The sequence below is a fragment of the Vidua chalybeata genome, chromosome 7 (genome assembly GCF_026979565.1).
Source record: "Vidua chalybeata isolate OUT-0048 chromosome 7, bVidCha1 merged haplotype, whole genome shotgun sequence".
NCBI lineage: Eukaryota > Metazoa > Chordata > Aves > Passeriformes > Viduidae > Vidua > Vidua chalybeata.
Window position 1 is genome coordinate 5,283,377 of NC_071536.1, and position 25,234 is coordinate 5,308,610.

A 25,234-nucleotide genomic window follows, 5' to 3' on the forward strand; every position below is an offset into this window, starting at 1 on the left:
TTTCTCACTACTGAATTTTCTAGGCCCTTGGGAAAGCTGAAGCTTCATCACTGCTCATTCCCCTCAACATGAGCTCCTCTGTGGGAGAGAAGCATCCATGCACTGCCCAGGAGCTGTGCACCCAAGAAGGCAGATGCCCATGAATTCTCATTCCCAGCTGCTGCTGCTTTCCCTTGGACATGGATCTTGGCAAGTCCTAGCAAGGGAGACCCTGGATTTTGTTCTGTCAATTGTGCTTGCAAAAAGTGGCTGCTAAAAGTGAAAGAGGAGCCTTCCTGCTGCAGCCCCTGGAACCCACAGCCTAGGGTGAGATGGAACAGCGCTGTCAGAGAACTGCAAACCTCAGCTCCCAGGCAAGATCACAGAATCACAGACTATCCTGAGCTGGAAGGGACCCACAAGGATCACTGAGTCCAACTCCTGGCCCTGCACAAAATCACACTCTGTGCCCAAGAGCATTGACCAAACATTTCTTGAGCTCTGTCAGGCTTGGTGCTGTGACCACTACCCTGGGGAGCCTGTTCCAGTGCTTGACGACCCCCTGAATGAAAATCCTTTTCCTAACACCCAGCCTAATCCTCTCCTGACACAACTGCATGCCACAGGGACACATCTCTGCATCACCTGGAACGACTTTGCTCCCTAGGGACATACCTGATGTGTGCCCAGAGATGTCTTGGGACACATTCAATCTTGCCAGGCAGATAAACCTGTGGTGTCCTGTCCCAGCACCAGAGAACTGACTGGATCCAAATCCTTAACCCAGCAACTGAAATAAGGACTTGCTATCCTCCTCCTCCCCATACCTGTTTTACCTTCTCATCCAATCAATATATAATTATTTTGGGTCAGGACATCACAAAACCACCTTTAGTGGCAGAATGAAGCATATCCAGACACATCTGCATAATTACACAGGCCACAACTGTGCAAAAAACCCACTAAGTTTGTTCTTCTTCCTTTAAAAAATATATTTGGTGGTGGCTTTCAGGCTTATTTTATTGCAAATCAGAGGTGATCATAGAAATTATTAGATCATCACCAATTATTTCTTGCAAAGAAAGCTCTCACAGGTGTAGTGATGCATAAAATTTGGTTTTATGCATCCATCCAAGTTACACCTCTGGGATTCATTGTACTGATGTTTGGTTTGTGCAGTATAAAACACCAGAATCACCAGAGATTTCCCCATCAGGTCCCTTGGGGATGACAGTCCACAGGCTCCTGCTGATCAGCAGCAGTGCAGAGTCCATGCTAACACTTTCCCAGACAGTTTAGCAGAGCAGGAATCCCTCCATAAAGCATCTTGGAGGCAGCCAGCAGAGCTCATACATTTACAGGCTTAAAGGCAGAGAAATAGGAAATAATAGTCCTTCCTAGTCTGTGTTCCCTAAAGCAGAGACTGAGCCAAGACTTCAAATTATATCCATCAGTACAGGTCTACTGATTCAAAAGGGATGACTCAACTTCCAACCAGTCCCTTGCTCAAGGTCATGTGCTGTAGCAAAGAAGAGATCTGAGCATGATCCTACAAGAAAGTACACCTTTAGCCACTCTCCATCCCTCTTCTTGGTATACATTTTTTTGGTAACTTTGCCTAGGAAAGTAAACTTACCAAAAAACCACATTAATTGAAAAGGCAAGTGCTTGGATATCCTGCCAGATTTTGGATGTACAGGCCTTCAAGCTTTTAACTTCTAAGTACAAAACACTCTACCTATAGTTCATGAGACAGAAACATGAGCCCCATCAAAAGCCTTGCACTTACTAGCACAAAACTTCAGGAGTCTGGAGAGTAAATAGGACAGGGATTGCTAGACAAGGGAGGAACAGTCAGTGCAAAATCTCAATCATATGGACTCAGGGAAATCATCAAGTTTAAAGAGTTAGAAGCTGTTTTGCTGTCATGGAATAAGCCTAAAGAAAACACAAAAGCCACCTTCTCCTGCAAGCTGTGTATCTTGGAGAGTATGGGGAGCAGGGACATCCATCAGGAGACTGAGGGGTAGAAAGATAAACAAGGGACACAGGGTGGCAGGTGAAACAGGTGAAAACAGAAGTGCCTCCATTGCCTGATGGTTAGTTTATAATAATAAATACATTACAAAGGGAAACCTTTCAGTGTGGGAAGATAACATCCAGCTGATCTCTGTTCCATTAGGGCACAGCTTAATCCTAGGAGAGGAAAAGGAAGATCAAAGAAAAAGATTAAAGGAAGTAATTTTCAATTTTAAACACAGTCTTAATGTGATGGAAAGAAAAAGTAAGAACAGCTGAAAGACACCCAGGGTCAGGTCAGGGAGAGATGCCTTGGCTGAAGGTACTGCAGTGTTTTCCGTATTTGTCTGCTTTATTTTTAAACACCCAGAGCCTTTGCTTGAGCAACACTTCCTTGAACAAAAAGGAAGCAGAAGAGGAGAGAAGGGCTGTAAAGAGAGAGGCAAATGGAGTTGGAAAAATATGATCTCCCCAGCCATGAAAGTCAAAATTACTGTTTGAAACTGAATCCTCCTGGAGTACTACACAGGCATGGGGGAAAAGGGGAAGGGAGGGAAGGAAAGAAAGATTTATTACTTAAGCAGAACTAAAATTCTCATGAGAAAAAGGACCGTTCAATCCATATCCAAATTTCAGATCAACAGCAGATCTGAAACTGGGCTTGTTATATTTCCTTCTCCTTTGAATGCATAAAAAACACAGGGAGGTAGACTGTGTTTTAAAGGGGAAAAAAGTCCCTTGATCTCATGAAGCCCTGAACTCTTATATTCCATTTATAGCTCTAGCTAGAATGACATCCCCCTTGATTATCAGGCTGTCCAATCCAGCTGCATGTGTCAAGACTGTATGAGGCACTAAGTGAAATATATATATGCCCTTACAGGGTTTAGCACATCGGGTCCACCTCCAGGGTACAGGCTGTAGCTCATTCTGACCACTGCTCCTCTCCCAGGAATCACTTGTTAAGTGGTTTTTGTTTGGGTGTTTTTTTTTTTTTTTAAACTTTTTTTTTTTTAGGGCACTTTTACTTTCCAGTTTAAGCAACACAAAATGGCACCAAAGAAGGATGTAAAGAAACCAGCAGCGGCCGCGGCACCAGCACCTGCACCAGCACCAGCACCAGCACCTGCACCAGCCAAGCCCAAAGAACCTGCCATCGACCTCAAGAGCATCAAGGTAAATGGGTGAGCGTGTGCTGAGGGGGCCCACAGGGCACAGGGAGCAGAGTCCTGGCTGGGAGCTGCTCTGAAGCGTGGCGTGAGTTTGGTTCCGGTTTGGGGACTGCGAGGAAATGAATGAGTAACCTCAGCCGACGGGTTTGCTGACCTGCCTGAGCTTTTGACTGTTTTAGTAGCTGTAGGGTGTAAGGCATGGCGCATGATTTAACAAAGGAGTGAAGTCTGGGGATGACCAAAGTATGTTGGAACCTCAGAACTTTTTACCCAATTGGTACCAGTCTCACCTGTTTGTTAAAATAAACACAGTACAGAAAACCCCCAAAAACCCCTGAAGTAGGTACATGAGGACAGGAATGGGGTTACTGAAACATGGAATACAATGTTTTCCCATAGCACTGTACAAAAACCCATCTTTTATAGTTTAAAATTATTTTCCAAATTTTTGAACTGCCTGATGACCCTTTGGTCATGTGCTTTGAGATCAATATGACTTATCTTTAAAAGAAACAAAACAAAACAGTTTAAAGCAGAGAGATTTGGCAGTTTTGCCTATTTTCATTTGCACTGTACAACAATTGGTGAGACCACGAGCAAGAAAGCCATGGATGGAAGAATTTCAAGTGATTTCCTCTCATCCTTACATGTTTGCTGAGAATTTAGAATTTGCTGCAAATTGAAAGCAACAAAGAGAAGGAGTCTTTTGGAGGTTTCCTTCTGACTGCACTGTCATTTGTTCTCATAATGTCTTTAGATTTTGCATGTCAACCAACATCACTAACTGTTGCCCTGACCCTTTGAAGAAAACGCCTCCATTTTGGGAGATTCTTTACTTAGGAAAGAGGAGAGGGACGCTAAGCAGTTAAGAGATGAAGACACAGACTAGTTTCTCTGAGTAGGACTATAAATAGTTATTCTGTACCTACCTGGCAAGCTGATTGGTCCCAGGACCAATTTGCTAAATTCTACATAAAGAATCATACCTATTATGGGTAAAAGAAGGACAAAGACTACTAATAGGAGCTATACATGATGAATTGTATTTCAGATACCTTAATACATATAGTCCTGAGATGTTAAGCCATTTAGTGAAACTTCTCCAAGTTTACTTTAATTTTCCTAATCTATAGTCAGTATTTTGCTAAAAAAGTATGTGTCTTCTCATAAGATTGAAGCTGAAACCATTGAGAAGAGGGAAAAAAAAAGACATTTTGAAATACGTAGAATTTTGAAGAATATATTAAAATCCCACTAGTTTTGAGCATACTGTCTGAAAATTAGATTAGGCCTCACATTCCACTGGATGGTGGGGAACCAAGCTAGACTTGCTGCTAAATAACTTAATATGATTTGATAGCTTTCTATGTCCAGTTAATCAGGAGAAAATAGAATTTTGAACTCCATTGAACCTAGCTAATCAAATAATAATATATTACCAGCTAAAAAATGTCAGATTGCACTCTGAGGCATCTTTGCAGTTCACTCCTTTCCTAAAAGAAATAGCAGCAAGAAATACACACTGGGAGAACAGAGAACTCTCCAGTATTTTTTCATATTCAGACTCATAAAAAAAGATACAATTTAGGGAAACTTTCTTTGTTTGTCTAGAACATGTGGCAGAGTCAGGAATCAGTTTTCTGAGTCTTAGCCCAGTCCCTCAATTATTTCTCAGTCCTTCCATTCAATCACCAAAGTCTCAACATGATAAAAGTTACAGCACCATTTCCAGCAAAACTTTGGAGGCAGGGAGTACTTAAAACTAAGGTTTTGTCTGGGACTCACTGAACAATCCTGACCCAGGGCTCTTTGCAGTGATTTGCCACACACGGAGACAAAACCCACATCACTTCAAACAAGGGGATCCACTGGGCTGTGCTTCACTCCTCAGGGAATTAGCAGCCATGCCAGAGCTTGCCACTCTAGAGAGGTGACTGGGAACGTCAGGCTACACTGCCACGATGATTTAGGGAGCCACACAGCAGGAAAACACACAGAAAGGCTTTCTTAGCTTTTATAGAGACACATCCAAGCCCCTTGTTACAGCTGGGGTGGGTAAGGGGAGAGTTGCCTAACCAGGGCTTACAGCAGCCAAAGAAGTCACATTTGGCTGTGCACTTCATTCTTAGTTGGCATCAGAAGTCATAAGAGTCTCCAAAAACAAACATGGTGGTTTACAAACATGAGTAGTGATTCTCTTGGTGGTACCTCCCCACTCAGATACCCTTCTTGGCCCATCTTCAGAGAATCTGGTTTTCTGGACTTCTTGGAGTACACATTTTGCAACTTTGGCACTTTTTCCCCTCCTTCCTTAAGAGAACTCAAGCTGAGTTTGTCTATCACCATCAGAAGCTGTGATAAAGTTATGACAGGCCATTGACTCTTCTCTGTTCTTTATTGATCTCTTGAAATTAACCAAATTAGAGCAAATATTTGGTGATTTGCTAGTGCCAACAGCATCTAATATGTTCTATTTTTCAGCAACATCTGTTGACTATAAAACTGAGTAACAGGAATACCCAACTGGTAGATTCAAATTTCTAAACTCAGCCCTTTCAGCTCACCTTGGGCTACAGTATTACAACCTTAGGAAGAGAGTGAAGGCAGGGATGAAGAACTTGCTTTTAAATGAAAATGTGAAGACCTATTTCCCTCTACCCAGGGAACAGCATAAAAACTCAATCTTTGCACAAGCCCTTCCAGACCAAATGTATATTTCCAATTTTCCTTATTACTAACATGTCTTGGATTTGCACAGGCACAAAAGTTAAAGATTAAATAATAAATGAGAAGAGAACAGGGCAGTGGAAGCAGCTGAGAGCCATCACTAAGAACCAACCATGATTAAAATCAAAAAGACCATATAGATCTTTTTTCTTAAGAGACCCCCATGAATTCTGCAATTAAAACTGTGGCCCAGTACACTCCTAAAAGCACAGCTTATGTGTTTTATCAACCTTCTTCTCCCACACAAGCCTGAGTGAGAAGAAATGTTTAACTCATAAAAAGCACTACTGTGGGTCTATTTCTGCAACAACTGGGATGAAATATGAATAATGCAGATGTATCATGCTTGGTTTTGCAACTAAGGCAGTGGGAAATGGATGAATTTCCCATTGCACAAATCTGTATAACTTAGTCCCTATTACCAACAAGAAAAGTATGTTGGTTTTCTGGCAGAAACCTAAGGGTCCTTCCCAGCACATGTAAGCAACCCTTGGACAGAGCCTAGGATCATAAAATCAACTAGGATATTTTGGGATGCAAATGCTGAAGATGCTGAGGGCAGTGCTTCACAGGCTTCCACTCTGCAGATGGTGATCAGAATGTCTAGTGCCCTGATCTGGTATCACACTAGGTCCTTTACTCCAAGGATACAGCTGAGTATATTCTCTTGAGTAGAGACAGAGATGGGGCAAGTGTCCACACTGGAAGTGAGGTTCAGGGGTACACAAGGCTTCCTATACCTGCATTTTCGAGACTGAAATCCCAGGACATCAATTATGCCATGCCAAACTGCAGATCAGCCACCCAAATGTTCAGAAGAAAAACAATTAAAAGCTACCAACTAGTAAAGACTTGCTAAAATCTTGTGTAACTGTGTGATGCATGATGATGATGCCTGTTGCATGGAAGTAAGCCTGTGATTGTTTTTAACTGCAGAGCTCTTAAGGCAGTAAAAAGTTCTCCAAGAAACCTTATTTCTTGTTACATTCACTACTTGAGTAGGTCATCTCTGAAGAGGTATTGCTTTGGATATAACCAGAGAGAGATAAACTTACTAAAATGCACTGACAGAAAGCTCCTGGGCTAGAGGGCAAGCAGCACTGCAAATGTCAGCTGAAGCACTTGGAGAGGTGTTGTGCTGCAGACAAACTCCACATGAAACCATGGAGTGAGAGCTGGAATGTCAACAGTGGCTTTGCTCAGAAGTGCTAATGGCTTTCTTAGGAAACAGCAGTTTTTTACTTGAAACTTTCGGCTCAGGTAGTCAAGTTATGCCTGATCTATCTCCAGTTATGACTCCAGAAGGATTCCCTAGGACAGGTGATCTGTTGGACAAGGTCACCAGTCCCAAGTGTCCTTACAGGTAGGAAGGGGACAAATATCAATATGAATTTGGTCTTAAGAGATCTAAAGGTGCCTCTCTGATGCCATCCAGACCAGCTTCCTGCTACTGCTTTGAGCCAGCACCATCCAGGATCCAGCCCAGAACAGCCCCAGCCCTTGGCTCTGTGAACCTCACCACTGACACGTCACAGCCCATGCTGCTGACAAACCCAGGACAGGCAAGGCACAGCATAAAGGTGTCCCAGGACAGGCCACTTGGACAAGGACTGCTGCACACCAAACATCTCCTTGGGACACTGTTGGAAACACCACACAAACCCCACAGTTTAGTTTTGTTTACAAAGTTTTCAGAAGAACTTTGCCTCCTTTTCTTCCTAAACTGCTGCTAAGCAAGGAGCTCATCAAAAGTAGACACTACCCACATATATTAGTAGACACTTTTCCTTAATGTTATTAATTGAAAACATTGTTTGAAAAATAATGATTTGTTTTTTTCTTTAAATAAGATCCATTCTTAAATGCTTTAGCAGCATTTAAAAAATAATACCTATAGCCTTTGGCATCTCTGGTGAATGGCAGGCTTTGGTAGAAACAGTGGAAAGCGAATTACACAAAATGTAACATTTTTAGAGCTCACAGGGTAACTCCAAGTGTTAACAGAAGTTATGTGGCAGAGCCTTAGTCCCATCAAAACAACCCCACAAAATTTCTAAAATACTGTTTTAAGCCCCCTCAGAGCACAGAGACATTGTAAAAGATAGTAACAAGATACTTGAGTTAATCTTACATAAGGTAAGAAGAAGGTGACAAATTTAGCCAATGACAAGCAAAGAAAGAAGTTGTCTGTAAGGAGATCTGAAACAAGCAACCTGGAAACTTGCCCTTGTTTCACTAAGACTTTATTACATCTTATACCCACTGCCAAGAAGCACTTTCAGCTGGCTGGTTTACCACAGAGCACTTAAATGTCAAGTAGCAAGGTTTTCAATTACATTAATACTCTAACAGTGCCACTGGGAGGCATGTTAAAACAAGAAATCCCTCCAAAAGCAGGGCTCCAGAACCTCACATCTTGTGTATCCCCTCGATTATACACAATCCAGCACAAAGGCAATTAGAAATGGGACATGTTTACAAATGAGCACAGCTGAAGGCACTTTCCCCCCTGAATTAAAGAAATGTGTTCAAAAGGATGTGATCAGGAGTGCAGCTAGAGCACATGTCACACCCAGACATTTCAGAAGGGCACATTAGTTAAACGTCAAGGCTCATCCAAAAGTTTTTGCACAGCTGCAAAGTAACTGTGACGTTTTAAAAATCTATAAACTGGAAAGTTACACAAAATGCTTAGGAAAAAGGTCAAATTAATCTGCAGTGAGGTAATTTAAACTCAGAGATATTTCTGAAGTATTCTTTCAAACCTCATAGTATCTCATACATGCAATTTTTTCTCCTGCTTTAATGGGGCTTGTTTTTGTTCTTTCTTCAGTTGTGTTTCTAGGCAGCTCTGTTCTCAAAACAGACCTCAGTTTCTCAAGAGCTCTTATTCTTCTAATGTTTTTCTGCCTCATACAGCAAGAAGCTAAATCCATCAGGCTGTTAATTCTTACTTAATTGAGAAGCAGCTTCTCTAAAACCTGTGGCATTGATTGCACAAATTATGGAACTGAGGTGAGGGATGGGAAAAGGACAACCTGCTTTTCACAGGGGTTTGGAAGCTGTGTAATCCTGCACTCAGTGATGTCTACCAGAAAAGATGTGCAGCTGCATTAATCAAGAAGCAGACATTAATAGTGAGCAGGTATCATATAAACTACTGAAGGCACAATCCTATCTTAACTTCGTTTAAAAAAATAATTTAAAACCCCCTTCAGTCCTGAATAGAAGGTTAAATATAGAATTAGTATCTTAGGAGAATCTGAGATTTTCTCCTCTCTGATTTTCCAAGATATCCAATATGTCTTAGTCTCTTTTAAAGAGACAGAGTTTTCATTTAAATAGCTGTTAATTCTCAAATAAACTCCTAAGATGATTCTCTTCTTGTCATTCATCCAAAAGGTTATAAACAAAGGGAGCAGCTTTAACCCCCAGCAGCACCTTCTCCCAGGGCTTTTCATCCTGTCCAGACCTTTCCTGAGTTACAGGGAGCACAAGGCAGCTGCTCCTCAGCACAGCTGTGCTCAGTCACAGTGCCCACCAGCCTAAAGAGGTGAGCACAGCGTCCCACTGCAAAGCCTGGGGTCCTAAGGCACATAATCCAATGACTTGTGGGAAATTAGGAACTTTGTTAATAATTTAGAATTTTTTGTGGATTGGGTCTCTATTTAGCTGGTGAAAAAGAGTTGCATACAACCCCATCAGCTTCACCCTTTAACTGGGACCTATTCAAAAATACCTCTGGCAACAGAATTACTAGGAAGTAGTCACAGATAATGCAAGGAACAAAACAAATAAACACAAAAAAAAAAAACAAACTCAAAACACACCACCTTTTTCTTTGGCACAGATAGCCTTCTGGATAACAAATCTGCTCATAAATAAGGACTATATGAAGTTAGAGAAATCCAAGTAATTCTGGTCTTTCCCATGTGTTGCAGTTGCTTCAACCTTTCATTCTTTTTGCTAGGGGTGGGGCATTCAGTTTTTGTTAAACTGAACTCCCTGAAACATCAAAATCATCCCTAAATCCTCAAGACTCAGTGTCCTCTGACAATGCAGAGAACACTGCCAGGATCAGAACAAAGACCAGATCACTGCAAAATACTTTGTTGTCCCTTTTGAATTTTCTGAAACCTCCTTTTAGAATTTGAAATCTTACCTTTAATTTCTTTTAAGGAGTATTTGGAATATTTTTCATCTAGGCCATTTTGTAGCTGCTCTTACTGAAAGCAAGTACACTTTAACCCCCCAACAGACCTATTGTCTTAGAGCAGGGTGATTCTTCATTTAAGTGAATGCAACATGCCCATGCTAGAATATTCCTCCCCAGTAAAACTTTGTCTAGAGAGATTTTATTCAAGGATCAGTACTAAAATGAAGGGCTGATACAATGCACTAGTTTTTCCTCATCTGAACTCTGAGCCAAACTCTCATATGGTCAAAAGACAATCAGCTTATGTGTAGACCCCTCTCAACTGATAATATTTGATAGCCCATTTAAGCCAGATGACTAATCCAGGTATCTGTTTTCTATGCCTAAGACAAATGCACTCCAATTATTTTCTGCTTGGCATCTTTTGGAATGAGTTTTGTTGTAGCCAAACATAGAACCTACCTGTTCAAGAAAAGGAGTCTAAGTTTTCCCAAAAAAAAAAAAAAAAAAAAAAAAAAAAAAAAAAAAAAAAAAAAAAAAACCAAAACAGAAATAACACCCAAAACCAAACGAATCAAAAAATTCAAATCTGTTTTCAGGGCAACATTTCCTAGATGACAGCACTGGAGAACAAGATGCTGAAGGCAGAAAGAAAATCCCACAAAAAGCAACATACTGCATTGTCTCAGACACCATTTCAGCTCTGCCAAAGTCTTTCAAAAGCTCCTCTTTTAATGCATGGGGACTGATGGCCAAGATCTTGAGGAGTTTTCTCACTTGTCTGAATTCCATCCCCAGCCAGTGTAAATCAGGAACTCTGAACTGTGCTAAACCCATGGCAGCAAATCCAGGGCAAAAACCATCAGTCCCCTTTCTATGCAACCACACTTGATTGTGGCTACATCACCCTGTTCCCACAGGCTAATAGATTACAAATAGCAAAAAAACACCAAAACCCAGTAACAAACCAACCAAAAGCAAAGAATTCTCTGTAGCGCTTTTTTCATACTCAGTATATTTCCAGATATTTCTAAAAAACTGCAAATAATTTATTTGAACAGAGCATTTTCCAGCTAAAATGGCAAGCTCAGAAAAATCCTTGCAGTTGCATTTTTATTTTTTTGAATAGGAGGTAGGACATTAGTATCTCAAATTCGCTTAATTTGATTGCTCAGTTTAGAAACAACAGTAAAATAATCTGATTGAATTTGATTCTCTCATTCAGAGTATTCAACATACTGAAAAGACACAATCATAAAAGTCATGCTTCTCTTCAGGGTAACTAAGCAAGCTACAGGAGAAGGTTTTTCTCACTAATCACATTTCATCATTAGAAAACCAGGAGCAGTGACTGCTTTGCAGAGGCAACCAACAGAAATTAAAAGGGGGGATTTGAGTTCAGAAGTGGGAGTCTGTTGTTGTCACACAACTATTCCCACCCTGGCTTCATGACACTCTTGATCTGGCTGAGGCAATAGGGAATGGAAGAAGCTTGGAGCAAAGTTTGCCAATCCTTTTACATGTCATAGCTTCCATTCAGATATTTGACCTCATCTTGGGGGATGCTACATGGTGGCTACATTGCTACTGAAGAAGTTGCAGCCTCTACCTCCTGCTCCCCGTCTGTAGGCCCACCATGACCACCCTGCAACCCAAAAAGCAAGTGCCCTTTCCCCATTGTGAACAGTTATCCTTCCAGTTCACAAAGGCTTTTGGGGTCCTTAGCTTCTATCACAGCTTCTCCTTTGCCTCAACCTCACAAACACCTGAACAGCACCACTTCTGTACACACCTGTGAGCTCTAAACCCAGCACTCTGGTGCCCTGCCTAACCCAAGCCCCAGAGGAAAAGTATCCTAGAGATCCCAGGCTACTATGAACACAGATTTCCCACTGCCCTGCAGGGTACATCTACACATCAGCCACTAACTTAATACAATTGGTTCCAAACTGCACAGATAATTTTTCCTTTTAAAATGTTAAAAAATTGGAAAACATGATCAGAGTGTGTAGAGGAAGAGCTTCACAGCAGGATACCACCTCTGTTGACAGATAACTTTTCTGCTCAGTGTCAAAAACAGGATCCCCCTGAGCAGACAGGCAGCAGTACTACCCATCTAATGTTGGGCACTGGATTATCCATGTAAGGGGTTGAGCAAAGCCCAGCAAAGATATGAGGACCGTTCAGCTGCATCTTACACATCCTGCAAGCCACGTGTGGAACCAGCCAGCTCCTCACCCTCACTGCTCCTTGCTCACTGACTCTACAGCTTATCAGAGAAATAGAATCCTTCCCTATAAGGAAGTCCTGGTAGGTCCGGACAAGGAATATCTCCTCCTGATGGTATGGACCCAGAAAGTGCTGACATGAATCAAACTTATTGCTTGTCACTCCCTGCCCCTCTTCAGCCCCCTAAAAATAGCCATCATAAGATGTCTATCAAGACATGGAGCCTCCTGTCACTTTGCCCTAAGAAAGCTAAAGAACTCGCCAAGGGGAGGGACCTCTTCCTTCTGACACCTAATCCAGGCAATGCCGTCAGCACTACCGGATAAATAAAGGGAAGAAAGGCAAGGAAAGCAGGACCACTCTCAAGACCTCTCAGCTAATCCTTCCTGCCTGTCTGCTGCTCTGCATTTCCAACTCAACCATGGTGGGTGCACTGGAAAGCTAATAGTTAGCAGCCAGCCAGTGAATTTTACGTAAGAAAATAGGGCTTCTTGCCCATATTAGGTCTTGGGGGGTGGGGGAAGGATAGTCCAGGAGACAGTTTAGGTTTGCTTGGTTTTCCTGTTAAAACCTAAAGGATTATCCAAGGTTTTCCAGTTAGCCTCCAGTTCTGAACCAGGCAAAAGTAGTGGTGCAGCTCCCACAGCTTCTGATAGAAGGGTTACAATTTCCTAAGCTTTTTTTAATAAAATGCAACCAGCTGAAGTGGCGAGGAAAAATCGTATTTTTATATAAGCAAATATCATATATTAGTACTTTATGAAACAGCGTGCAATCAAAAACTCATTTGAGACATAAACTTTAAGGGAATAATTTAATTAATTTTTCTATGTTAATGAAAAAAAAGCTGCTTGTTTAGAAATATTACTTCAAATTGTATAACTAAAATGGAACTGTGCTAAAAAAGTAAATGGACCTGATGGTATCTAAGTATGCTTTTTTTAGTTAAGAGATTTTCTGGTTTTGTTGCTTCTTGCCACAGCTCTGTCTTTCCCTGGAATGTAGATTTTAATGAAAACTTTAAGAATAGACTTGCTGGTGCATTTTTCCGCAGGAAGTTGCTAGATTAGGTTGCTATGGCCTAACTACATTAGGCGAGACAGAAGTGAAAGCACTCAGGTACTTTGTGCTATTTACTTTCTCTCAGTGCATTTTCAGTAGTACTAGTTCTCTTTTTTTCTCTCTCTTTTTCTTCCCAACTGCAGTCCTTCTCTGCTGATGAAATCAATGGTAAGTGAAATCAAAGCTAAACTTCAACAAGGGGCAGGAGGGGGAACAAATTAGCTACCAAATGCTAAATATTCACTAGCCTTAACAGCTCTTTTGCTATCTGTATTACTTCTGCACATTTGACAGGCCACTTTTTTGCTCTTCTGGAAGATGACTCATGGATTGAGCTGGATGCTTTAGAAAACACACAGGTTCTCCCCAGCCCCCCTTCCTAAGCTATTTTTTGTGATTGATTTCCTTCCAACAGATCGAGTTCTCCAAGGAGCAACAGGATGGTAAGTTACAAGAGAGCTGATGCGTTTTACATCTGTGTGGGTTCAAAAAGAGCTACAGGCTCAGAAATTAACTTTTATAAAACAATGAGCTAAGACTTCATCTGATGTAAATCATCTTGCCTTCAGAGCTGTGATGACTTATGCAGAACAAGAAGGTGGCTGTAGATCTACATGTAATTTATCTGGATGTTTGTTTACAAGCTATCTGAACTGAGAAGTTTATACCATGGTATAAAGAGGAAATACACTGTCTCTACCTACTGAACATTCTTCACTTGTGCTCCTGTTCTGGCTCTTCACAAGGATGCTGAAAATAAGTCTTGAATTTGACAGTCCCAGGGGAAATAGGCAGATGGAGGACAACAGAAGGAGGAAGTGGGCTGAAAATTTTACTTAGCTGCAGTAACTTTGCAATCTCACATGAACAGAAGATGCAAGAGTTCTATATGTCACTTTTGCCAGGAGGTGTTCTGGAAGGGGAGAAACAAAGGCTGTTTTACTGTAAAAATATTCTTTAAGCGTGGAAATAGTCAGCAAATAAGTGACTTGTGTAAACTGCTGCTTACACAATGGTGTGGACATGCTGCAATTCTTGAGCATCTTGCTGTATTCTTTGATTCATAAGCAACTTGCAGCTTCCAAATTTTTTGTTTCAATCTTCTAGAAAGAGATAAAAAATCTGATATGAACAATAGTTCTCACTGAAGCTCTGGAAATCTAATTTTAAGTGTTTAAAATAGCCTAAGAGATGCATTTGGGCTATATTAAGTAATGTTTTAAAATGCAAAAAAATCAGTAGCACAAACAGTAGACTGAAGAAAGTGTTTAGAAAGGAAGATACAATGATTTCCTAGAAATTCAGAGGGAGTGAAATGTCTGGAAACAGGTCTTGAGAGAGCCCTAGACTTTGTGAAAATGAGCCTGCTCTCAGTAATACCATCAAAGCAATGAAGAGAGGTACAGCACAGCAAGTGAGAATGGTAACAATTCTCTTCTTGCAGTCCAAACTCTCTTGGTCACAAAATAAGTCATTTGGACTCTTCCTTACTTCTTAATTCTGAAAATTTTACAAAAGGATTGGGTGGGTTTATGGAAAAATGTCCTCAATTCAAAGCTGCTGGCAATATTTTGAAAGCAAAATATTTCTTTCAGCTTCCCTATGTATTTCAGATCATCCAGCTGCTGTAACTACAATGGCTGAACCAAGCAGCAGAGCAAATAGAAACTACTTGAGAGAGGGAACAGTTCCCAGGAGCAGATATGCCCACCCTCAGTAACTATTTCTATCTGCACAGGCTGATGCACCAGCAGCTGGGTAGTACCATCCTCAGACAGGCTTTAAACATGCTTGCTCCAGCAGAAGTATAAACTAGGACTGGCCCTTAAATATTTTTTTTAATTAAAAATAAAAACCCACAGCAAAGATATATTGCAGTGAAATGCATGCCTGAGAGACAAAAATCAATCAGTCCTTTTCTCCAAGCTAGGGAGCTGTGTTCAGAACCCAGTGAACATAAAACTTCATGGGATTTACAAAATGAAGAAACTCTCCTGATGGCTTTGCTATTAGCACACTGGCATTGTTTTATACATCACTGCAGCTAAATGTCATTGATTTAGCAGATGAAAGACCAGATCATATGGTATAAATCACTACAGCTCCACCCATCTCAGCTGCTGGAGCTGATATCAGGAAGCTCTGCACTGGTCCAGAAGGCCATAATTTCATAACCTGCAATAAAAGCTGGAAGGAAAGAGAGGCAGCAGCAAAGGGTTATAGGTGTCTCACATGAGACAGTAAGAAGATTAGTTTCAGATGTATTGGATTACAGCCTAGCAGGCTGACACTGTGTATCAGCACTTTTACTGGGTGCCAGCAACAACTCCAAGGTGGTACAAGGAAGACTAAAGCAAAAACATAAATACCTCTGCATCACGTCCCCAGCACAAGATGAATGAAGACATGATCTGAAATGTGGCTTCTTATTCCTAAATCTGCCCCAAGGCAGAATGAACATTACACAGCCTGTGGAACACAAAGCCTGTGTGGCTGCTGGATGAGAATCATGGCCAAGGAAAAGACATTTTACTTGATTTACTTGGAGCTAAAGCACAGCACCATCAGACACTGCAGTGCAGAAGAGATCCACAGCACAAAGCAAGATGCTTGTGGCAGATGGGGTTCAAAGATAGTTTTTTAGCCACACAGTTGACCTTTGTCCCCTCCTCTTCTTTTAAAGACACACTTCTTTATTCAAATTCTCTAAAAAGCCGAAAAATAGAGTAATATGATTGACATGGAACTTCACAACAGAAGATGAAGGCTGGCAATGCAATGAAGGCAACTATCTATGCTGATTTTTGTAGGAGAAATGCCTGTACCCAAAGGCCTTATCCAACAAGGGGAAACAAATGAACACTGATCGCTTGGCAGCAGTGAAAGAAGTGAAGTTGCAAAGTGAACACACTGGAAATGCACAGAAAAAAGCACCACATGAGTACTTCCACTGGAAAAGTGGAATATTCATGCATCTGTAAGAAGCAGGGACAAACTACAAAGAATAGAAAAAAAGAGGGAACAAACGTGTTTGGAAATCACATTTTAAGGCAATTTAAAAGGAAAACAACAGTAAAAGCATTTGAAATCCACCTTCAAGATCCCTATAAGCAATGTGTGGTTGAGATGCTGGGATTGCAGGCAGAACCCAATGAAGCAGGCAAAGGTTTTGCACTGCTAAGCACTTGACAGTCCCAGTTCTCTGGAGAGATAAGGTGGAGTGGATAACAACATTTTTACCACCTGCTGCTACATCATGTGAAGGAACCTGTTCTTGAATGACAGTGTTGGTAGAGAACTTATCTTTCCCTGTGCTTGAAATAACTAAAGGGTCAATCAAAAAGCTATTGATGGTTATTAGAGCCAGGAAAGATATGAAAGGTAGATATAAAAGTTTAAAAATAGTGAAACCAAAATGTCAGAGGGGAGGAGTTTTTCTTGGGACTATGGGCCAAAGATTCCCCTGGCTAACTCCCCTGGCATCAGTGGAACAGTGCCAGGAGACAACAGGCTCACATCTTTGTCAATAGGGAGCTGCCTGGCTCAGTGTTGCTCTTCTCTTGCAGACTTCAAGGAGGCCTTCCTCCTCTTTGACAGGACTGGTGATGCCAAGATCACCCTCAGCCAGGTTGGCGATATCATCCGGGCACTGGGGCAGAACCCAACAAATGCAGAGGTCAACAAAATTCTGGGAAACCCCAGCAAAGAGGGTAAGTGCCCTGCAGTCTTTTGGGCTCTTCCTGAGATTGGGGAACAGCAATCAGGCAACACCAATAGTCACAGCAGGAGACAGGGGAGCTTTTGCTCTGATGGGGAGCAAGGGGGACTATACAACAATACATGGTGTTTCACTCCCTCCTTGGGAAGAGAATGATGCTGATGGGGAATAGAGGAAAACCTTCTGCTTAAGACATGGAGAATTCTCTGTAGGGACCGTTTTGGTGTCAACTCAGTGTAGGTATAACACACACTCATTGCTGCTCACAGTCCATTAGGGCTCCAGCCTTTGCTTGGAGAGCTGTGAGTCCATTTCTAACAACTGATACTCAGCTCTTCAGGTCCTTCCACTGCAAGGACTTCTGCATAAGCCAAGACATGCCCTGGAACTGGAAACCCACCTGTATATTTCAGCTGACTGGAATGGTCTTCCCAAAGCTCCTACAAACCTGAAGCATATATTGGTCATTTATTACTGCAGCCATTTTTTTATTTCTTTTTCCTCCCTTTCAGAGATAAAAAGAAAGGATAAATATTATAGTCCCCTCATTTTAACAAGGACCTAGAAGCAGGTGATCTCTGATTTCGGTCATGCAGAGCCATATTAAGACAGGCTAAATTATATTCACATCCTCTGGCGTGGTAAAGACAATTCTGAGGAACAATTCAGAAAGCTTTGTACCAGCAGGAAGCATAGAGGACTAACACAGAGGTGAAATCATACCAGGACTTTCAGTGATTCCAGCAATAACTGACAATGACTTTGATAAAGCTGTATAGTAAAATAGGTTTTGTAACAACTGTATAATGAAAAATATCTGTCCATCTAATTCCATCTATTATATTCTGTAGCTGCCCAGATGAAGGCTGGCAATGGAAAGATCCAGGAGGGAAGAAAAAAGAATAAAAAAAGATTATTTTATTTAGCAGCCTTGCTCAAACAAACAAACAAACAAACAAACAACAAAAAAAAACAAAAAAAAAACCAAAAAAACAAAACCACCCAAAAAAACCCAAAACAAACCAAAATGAGAAACACCTGGGGAAGTTCTCACTGAGGACTACAAGTTTTGGCTCATGAGAGGAAAGAGAGGAAAGGGGTTAGATGGACTAAGCTCGGGAGGTCTTAAACCTCCATTGTGGACATGCCCAAATTTACTATTGGCAACTCCCAACAATGTACTTTCCTAGTTTTACTTAGTTTATTCTTTTGCTAATAAGTTCTGCCACCACATCAAAGAGACCCTGAAAAGGTCAGTAACATGTGAGCAACTTCAGCATCTTGTCTAAGTCACCTCATCCCACTCTGGTTACCTTTGCTCCATTGCTGGGGCTCAAGATTTTTGTTTGACTGTATTCTGCAGTTCCCTCACTCCCCAAATATTTTCAAAGATTAACTCATACAACAAATTTCATTTCTGAAAGAAAAATATAGCATGCATACAAGCATACAAAGCTATGTGAGAAGGATCCTGGACGTGAAAAATTAGATGTATGTAAAAACTAACACATAGGATAAGAGAATCCAGATTCTGCAAAGGAACTGTCAATTTCTGAGGCAAAGACTAGAGTAAAGGCTACAAAGAGCTGTGAATAGGAGAGCTCTCCCACGTTTGAGGGCAAATATGCCTAAGTAATACACATACAAACACCTAGCAGGTAACAACTGGTGGTTTTTTTTTCCAGAGATGAATGCCAAGAAGATTACTTTTGAAGAGTTCCTGCCCATGCTGCAAGCAGCTGCCAACAACAAGGAACAGGGCACCTTTGAAGACTTCGTTGAAGGTCTGCGTGTCTTTGACAAGGAAGGCAACGGCACAGTCATGGGTGCTGAGCTCCGCCATGTGCTGGCTACTCTGGGTAAGGGATCATCCTCTCTGCAAGCACTTCGAAAAATGCTGCTGGTTTGGAGGCATGAGAGAGGAAGGAAAGGTAGTCCAAACAGTTTGAAGAGGTAGGAGGCTACCAAGTCAGACAAGACTCTGGGTTTCCTAACTTAAATCCACAAAGAAAGCAAACAGAGCTTTGGGGTTCCCACTAAAGACCAAAGGAAAAGTCTAGGCTTATGACATCTAAATTCAGACCAGATATTAAGAGTGACGGTTACTTGATGAATAGAGAGAAAAGTCTGTACATCTCAGTGACATAACACAAATAGACAAAAGTAGAGGATTTGCTGTATAGAAATTTCTTTACTCTGTAGGAATAACTAGAATCCCTATGCATATATGTCTCTGTCTTCTAAAGAAAGTTAAAATTAATTAAGCTCATGTCATATATAGGTGTTTTTTCGCTAACTCAGAAAATAAGAAAAGCCTTTGGAAAAGCTCTTTCAGCCTCAGTTCTGTGTGGAAGAATGAAACAAGTTCTCTCCACTCTCAGGTGAGAAGATGACAGAAGAAGAAGTAGACGAGCTCATGAAAGGTCAGGAGGACTCAAATGGCTGCATCAACTATGAGGGTAGGTGCAAGAGTTCAGCATCCATCCTGCATTTCTCCTTTCTCTTACAGTTTCATTACAGTGAACTTTTAGCTTTTCAGGCAAATCAGACAAAACTCCAGCTGAGTTAGGTCAAAGGACTTATGTGTGAAAACAACCGTGGCAATATGCTCATCCTGCAGTCACACCATGCAAAAGACCCCATTCAGCCACAGCAGAGGAGGCTGTTCTGGTCAACACCAAATCTCTAGACTGACTTTCTGTAGAGCAGTTGCAGTGATTGTATCCAATAGCTACTGTCTTATCACATTTAAGCAAGAAGAGAGCTTGATTTGTACAACATTAAACACTTAAAACTTTCTATCACTGTATCACATCAAATCCAACCAGGTACATATTTTTAATGCCATCAGCTCATGAACAGCTGTTAATTTTAGAGTTATTTCCCAAGGTAACATTTGCTGCTCCTTCTAACTAGCATATCTGTATTTTTCCACAGCATTTGTAAAGCACATCCTGTCAGTCTAAGAGGAATTCTCCAGGTACCAAGTGGTATGTTCTTCTCATTTGTACACTTAACTTCATCTGCATGCTATCCATAAAGGCTTCTATAGACGCATGGCCAACAGAGGCTACAAAACCATGACACCAACATTTCCCCAACAATATGAAAAGAATAAAATGACAGTGTCATCCAAAAGCAAAGATAGCAGGAGTGCAGGTTCCTTGCTCTTGTTCACAGCCCTGTAACTCATTGGTGTTTAGTAGATTTTTCAAACACAATGCAAATTGACAACCTGAGACATTTATCCTACGAGCACAACTGTTTTTTTTTTTTTTAATGGAAATCAAAGCAACACCTTCCAATAATTTGTAGATTTCTGTTAAAACAGAGTGGCCTGAATACTCACGTGAGCTGCTGAGAACAAAATAATCTTCAAACAAAATAATCATCTGAAGAAGAATATTGTCACAGAAGAATATTGATCAATAGCTAAAAGAGGGCTTGAAAAGTACCCAATTATTTAGCACTTCTCCTACAAGTAGGGGAAAATAAAACCAACAACCCCTCCCCCCCCCAGCCTTTATATGCTACTATTTTGTCCAGAGGATGGAAAAAACTCCCCAAAAAACATCACAAAAAACAAGCCCCAAAACAGCAGCTGTCTTTAAAATGCAAACAAACTTTTGTGGGCTTATGTGAACTGTCAGTTATTCTATCCAAGGAAATACACATTCCCAACTGTATGAAACTAACACTTCAAAACAGAAATCAAGGGCTCAGCTTGTCATTTTGCAATTGTTTCTTCAGACAATATTGACTTCAAATACAACTCTCCCATTCCTTCTCAGAACAAGCCAAAATTAGAAAGACCAGATGGCACTCAAGATTTGCCTGAAATTCTTGCTCAGTCTGTCACCATCAACATGGAAACTGCATAGAACTGGATGATATGACTCCAACCCCACCTTTTTTTTACCAGCACATCCATGGGCATCACCTTTGGTCACTACACTTTCATTGAAAAAACCCGAGCTTTTACCAAAGCAAACTACATGGAATAAACTCTACCATCCAGGGTCTATCCATCCCAACCATCTCTTTCCATGTTATTTGCATTGAAACAATGTAATTTATTGGAAAAATAAAGCATCCATAAATCCTTGTGGTCACTTTGAGGCTATGAAGTCCTTTTTTCCCCCATCTGTTCAAATCTACTCAAAACAGCATTCAGCAGTTAATTCATTTTCCCTGTACACTACATACCACAAAATAAAGTTTTATAAAAAATATAAATATGGACATTTCCAGGATCACTTCACTTGATCTTAATGAAAATCTCTTTCTTTGGGGTCTGGGAGGAGGAGTAATTAATTAGGGCACTATCACCAGCATCAGCATTTACAACATTTTTGGGAGAAGAAGACCTGGTATCAGTTGTCAGAACAGCTCCAAAGTGGCAAAATCCAAAACCAGGCAGGGTGGCCCTGCTGCAAGGCACCTTTCACAGCCACTTTTCCCAGCAAAATCTCCTCTGTACTGCTCCAACAGCAGGTAAAGAGCACTCTTAGGAAAAAATCCTACCTGCTGCCTTTATTTACAGCTTTATGGACAACTAGAAGGAGCAATCAGAAGTTACAGCCACCCTGAAATTCTCTGTAACTGGGAACAGGCCCAGTGCCAGGCAAGAAGAGGACAACTACCCCTGCTGCAGCAACAGTGGGAATAGCCATTGCTCAGGGAAGCATTGTTACATCCCTGCCCTTAAATGTTGCTCCTCTCTCTTCCTTAAGTGTTCATGAAACTGCCTTAATCCCCATCTGGGTATCAGCCTGTTCTATTAAAATCCTACCTTGCCTTATTGAGTTGCTATGCACAAAATGACCATAATTCAAGTGCCAACAGGTGCAGTGGGGGTGGCTGGCACCAGAATAAACCACAGCCGTTCAAACAACAGCTGCCTCTTTTCTGAGGCTTCCCAAAGAATCTCCCATTTAAACCCTCACCATGCTGGTACACAGGGCCAAATGAACCTGTGAATTACACCCTGCCCAGAGACTTCTGCCAGCAGATAGCTTACAAAGGCTCCCAGTTGCTACACTCAAAATGCAAAAAACCCTGGATAGAATTCTTCTATCCAGAAGTAAAAAGAATGCCCTTTCATCCTGAAAGGGCAATTTAAAAAAGTACTGGATGCATAAGCAGACTCAAAGCACTGCTACATATCATACTGTTCCTCAACATCCTACCTATATACCATGCTCCAGGCAGTTTCTCTTTCCAAGAAACTGTGGATCTTGGTTGCTGGGAAAGAAAAACACTGAAAATCAAAACAACATTTGATTTTATATATATATATATATAGGTATATGCTGTGAACCTCTTTTTCACACTGCCTTGGCAATGCTGCACTGACTTATGGTCACAGAACCTGCCTAGTCCAAGGCTGGACAAGGCCCTAAAAGAAAGGCCGAATTTTCCATCATGGGGTTTTTTTTGTTTGGTTGGGTTTTTTTACTAACTTCTAAAATATTTGGGACTCAAGCAACTAACAAAGTCGGATGACTTCTCATCGCTGTAGAAGCAGACAGATTTTTAAACACGCTAGTTTTTAAAAACTCACATTCAGATTTTTGTTTAAAACAAATTGTCATATTATGAGACATAATGAGGCTGACAGTATTTCTCTGGATTCTAATTGCAAGGAATCAAGGTAATACTAATCACACTACTCTCACTCCTCAAAAATTAAAGTACAAATAATTGTTGCAGACAAAACCGATGAAAACAAAGAGCATTCTCCTTTCCTACTAAACTGAGGTCAAGCCTCAGAGTACTTCGTAGAGCTTTACAGGGAGTGTATTTTTATGCTATCCAAAAGTTTTAGTAATTTTTAAAAATTTCCATCCTAAATTGACACAGATATCTGAAAAAAAAATGTTCACATTCTCATAAGATCTTAAATAACTCCTTTATAAATAAAAGCAAATACTTTATATACTACTAGCCTCTTTCAGCTAGTGACATCTTTCACATAAAAATTTTTATTTATCCATTTTGAAAATGAAGAAACAAGATCATTTGGAAACCTAATGACAAGGGATTTTTTGGGCTTTTTGAGAAACACACAAAATTGTCTTAAAATCAGCTTTGATTTCATCAATAAATCCCATTGAAATCATACCCAATCTGAAAGCACAGTTTGGAAATGTATAAACAGCTTTGGTGCCTCATCTGTAGGAGAGCAGAGAAACCTCTTACTTTGAATCAAAACCATTTAAAGGTTGACCTTTTTTCAACCTACTGCCTCCATACTAGTAAAACAAGCATCACTCAGAGCTCTGTTCCTGGGGAGTGCTCCTCACAAAAGGCTGCTTTCTCTTATATTTTGTGTTCACCTAAGGAAAGAAATACACTGCACAACCAACTGCTCCAAGAGAGACTGAAGATCCCAGCAGCTGAGGAAGGAAAGCCAGCCTGCATCTGTTCAGGCTCTGAACAGAAAAAGCAATTCTCAGTCTCTGTCATCTGATACCTCTTGCCATCACTACATTTGCTTTGTATTTTAAATAGAACGTGGTTAATGAACATACTTTCCACTACTCCACCCAAGTGACTGTTTAACTCCTTGGGACCAAGGCTAAATTCCCAGAGGAAGGTCAAGCTGTGAATCACCAGTCCTTGGTACACAGCACTAGATCCAGCAATGGCACAGGAAGCAGAGCAGCCTACAAAACTGAGGGGGAAGTGTCAGAAAGTTTGAAGAGAGGTGGTTCCAAGGATTGGCTCCAACTGTGCTCTTGGCAGTGGCTGTATTCATTGAGTTAGCCACTATCACACATCTCCACAGCTGTTTCTGCCAGGCCAGGGATAGCCAGAGGTCTCTCAAAGAAGGGGATTCATGTGCACAGAGCAGAATGGATTTTAAACAGCAGAAAACTGCAAGAGGAACAATGTGCCTCAGTCTAGCACTGCTCAAGGGTCCAGGTCCTTGTCTAGGAAAAGGCAGAGGCTGTTTTCTACAACTCACAGTGCTTTTCTCTGAAGGTATCCTAGACTCAAAAGTGTCAACCATGTTATCAACAAAAAGATCTCTTACATGCGGGAGCTGAGTATCAGAAACACAGATGCTACTCTAAAAAGGAACAACTGTTTCTGCACTCTATCAACACTCTCCCTAGTCTTGGGCTGTATTTTAATTTATTTTAGAATGGTTTCCAGCCAGTGGCTGATGCAGCTCTGTGCAGAAACAGACACCATATGGACAGAACGGAGCATTTCTCCAGGACAACACCACACAGCAGGTCAGGTGTGCCTGATGCATCAAGAGACAGCACTGGAGTGTCGAACACAGTGAGCTCCAACCACTGCCCCAAACTCATTTGGGCAAAGATTCTTCAGACATGTCTCCTCAAAACCCTCTCGGTGTGGCTCTCTTTTCTTATTTCAGGAGCTGCTAGGCACTCTTTTCTTATTTCAGGAGCTGCTAGCTGCTAGGAGGGTCATTTGTCCCTCCTACCTACAGACCAAGAAACTGAGGAAGCACAACAGGCTATAACATCACCTGTGTCCTTCACACAGATCTGCTAGCCCTGACCTTCATGGTGCAAGGGCAAATCCAGGAGAGGAAAGTTTAGCAAAGACATCTTTCTGGCAGGCAAACTTGGCTGTTCACATCACTAAGACCTTTCAGCCTTCCTATCTGTCTTCTTTACACTATTATGGCACTGCACACCATTATTACAAGAACAATTGTTCCACTTCAGCATGTTCTCAACCAAATCTCAGACTTTAAACACAACACATTTAAGCACTCTTCTTCTGAGTTGTTCCAGTTTTGCTTGCAGGTCTCCAGAAGTAGGTAGAGCTGAGAGTGAAGTGTGTGTGACCAGGTTGCTATTCTATACCACTCAAATCAGTCAGAGGGAAAAATAGGTGAACATGTGCCATTTTGTTCTGTTTCTTCCTCAGAGAAATTGCCAATGACCAGCACTCTGGAGTCTGCCTCTGTGTTTAAATCACCTTCTCTTTTGCATACTTTTGTTATTAATACTGTTGCTTGTTAATTTTTCATCCTATCTCAAGCCATAGTCTCTACCTTTGTCCCTCTCTCACCAGAGGGGCCAGGGGGAGAGGAGCAGCTTATTTGGAATTTAATTCCCAGATGGTTTTAAACCACCACACAAGTACTATCTTATTGTCAATGCAATCCTTCCACAGATTTAAATCTAC

The 25,234-nt window shown here is 41.2% G+C and overlaps 1 protein-coding gene and 1 long non-coding RNA gene across 4 annotated transcripts in view; one reads left to right on the forward strand and one right to left on the reverse strand.

Annotated features, from left to right (window-relative positions):
• The window catches only part of LOC128790369 (uncharacterized), a 49,208-nt gene that overhangs the window by 13,517 nt on the left and 10,457 nt on the right, over positions 1–25,234 (reverse strand). The gene's annotated exons all lie outside the window — the stretch shown is intronic.
• MYL1 (myosin light chain 1) lies at positions 2,928–21,167 on the forward strand. Of its 3 annotated transcripts, none has more exons than XM_053947011.1 (7): positions 2,928–3,174; positions 13,760–13,787; positions 16,911–17,054; positions 18,748–18,921; positions 19,444–19,521; positions 20,000–20,052; positions 20,985–21,167. In XM_053947011.1, exons 1-6 carry the CDS (start codon positions 3,049–3,051, stop codon positions 20,026–20,028), a joined length of 579 nt encoding a protein of 192 aa, XP_053802986.1. In that variant the 5' UTR covers positions 2,928–3,048; the 3' UTR covers positions 20,029–20,052; positions 20,985–21,167. The 3 variants fall into 3 exon arrangements, with proteins under 3 accessions (XP_053802986.1, XP_053802985.1, XP_053802987.1); XM_053947010.1 differs by having other exon boundaries at positions 2,930–3,174; positions 20,854–21,167; XM_053947012.1 differs by lacking the exons at positions 2,928–3,174; positions 13,760–13,787 and adding exons at positions 12,624–12,706; positions 13,488–13,512 and having other exon boundaries at positions 20,854–21,167.

Excerpts from the sequence above, each read along its gene's own strand:
- MYL1 (XM_053947011.1), top strand. The coding sequence starts at position 3,049 with ATGGCACCAAAGAAGGATGTAAAGAAACCAGCAGCGGCCGCGGCACCA. Across the intron at positions 13,788-16,910 it reads CTCCAAGGAGCAACAGGATG|ACTTCAAGGAGGCCTTCCTC; the intron begins GTAAGTTACAAG and ends CTTCTCTTGCAG. Across the intron at positions 17,055-18,747 it reads GGGAAACCCCAGCAAAGAGG|AGATGAATGCCAAGAAGATT; the intron begins GTAAGTGCCCTG and ends TTTTTTTTCCAG.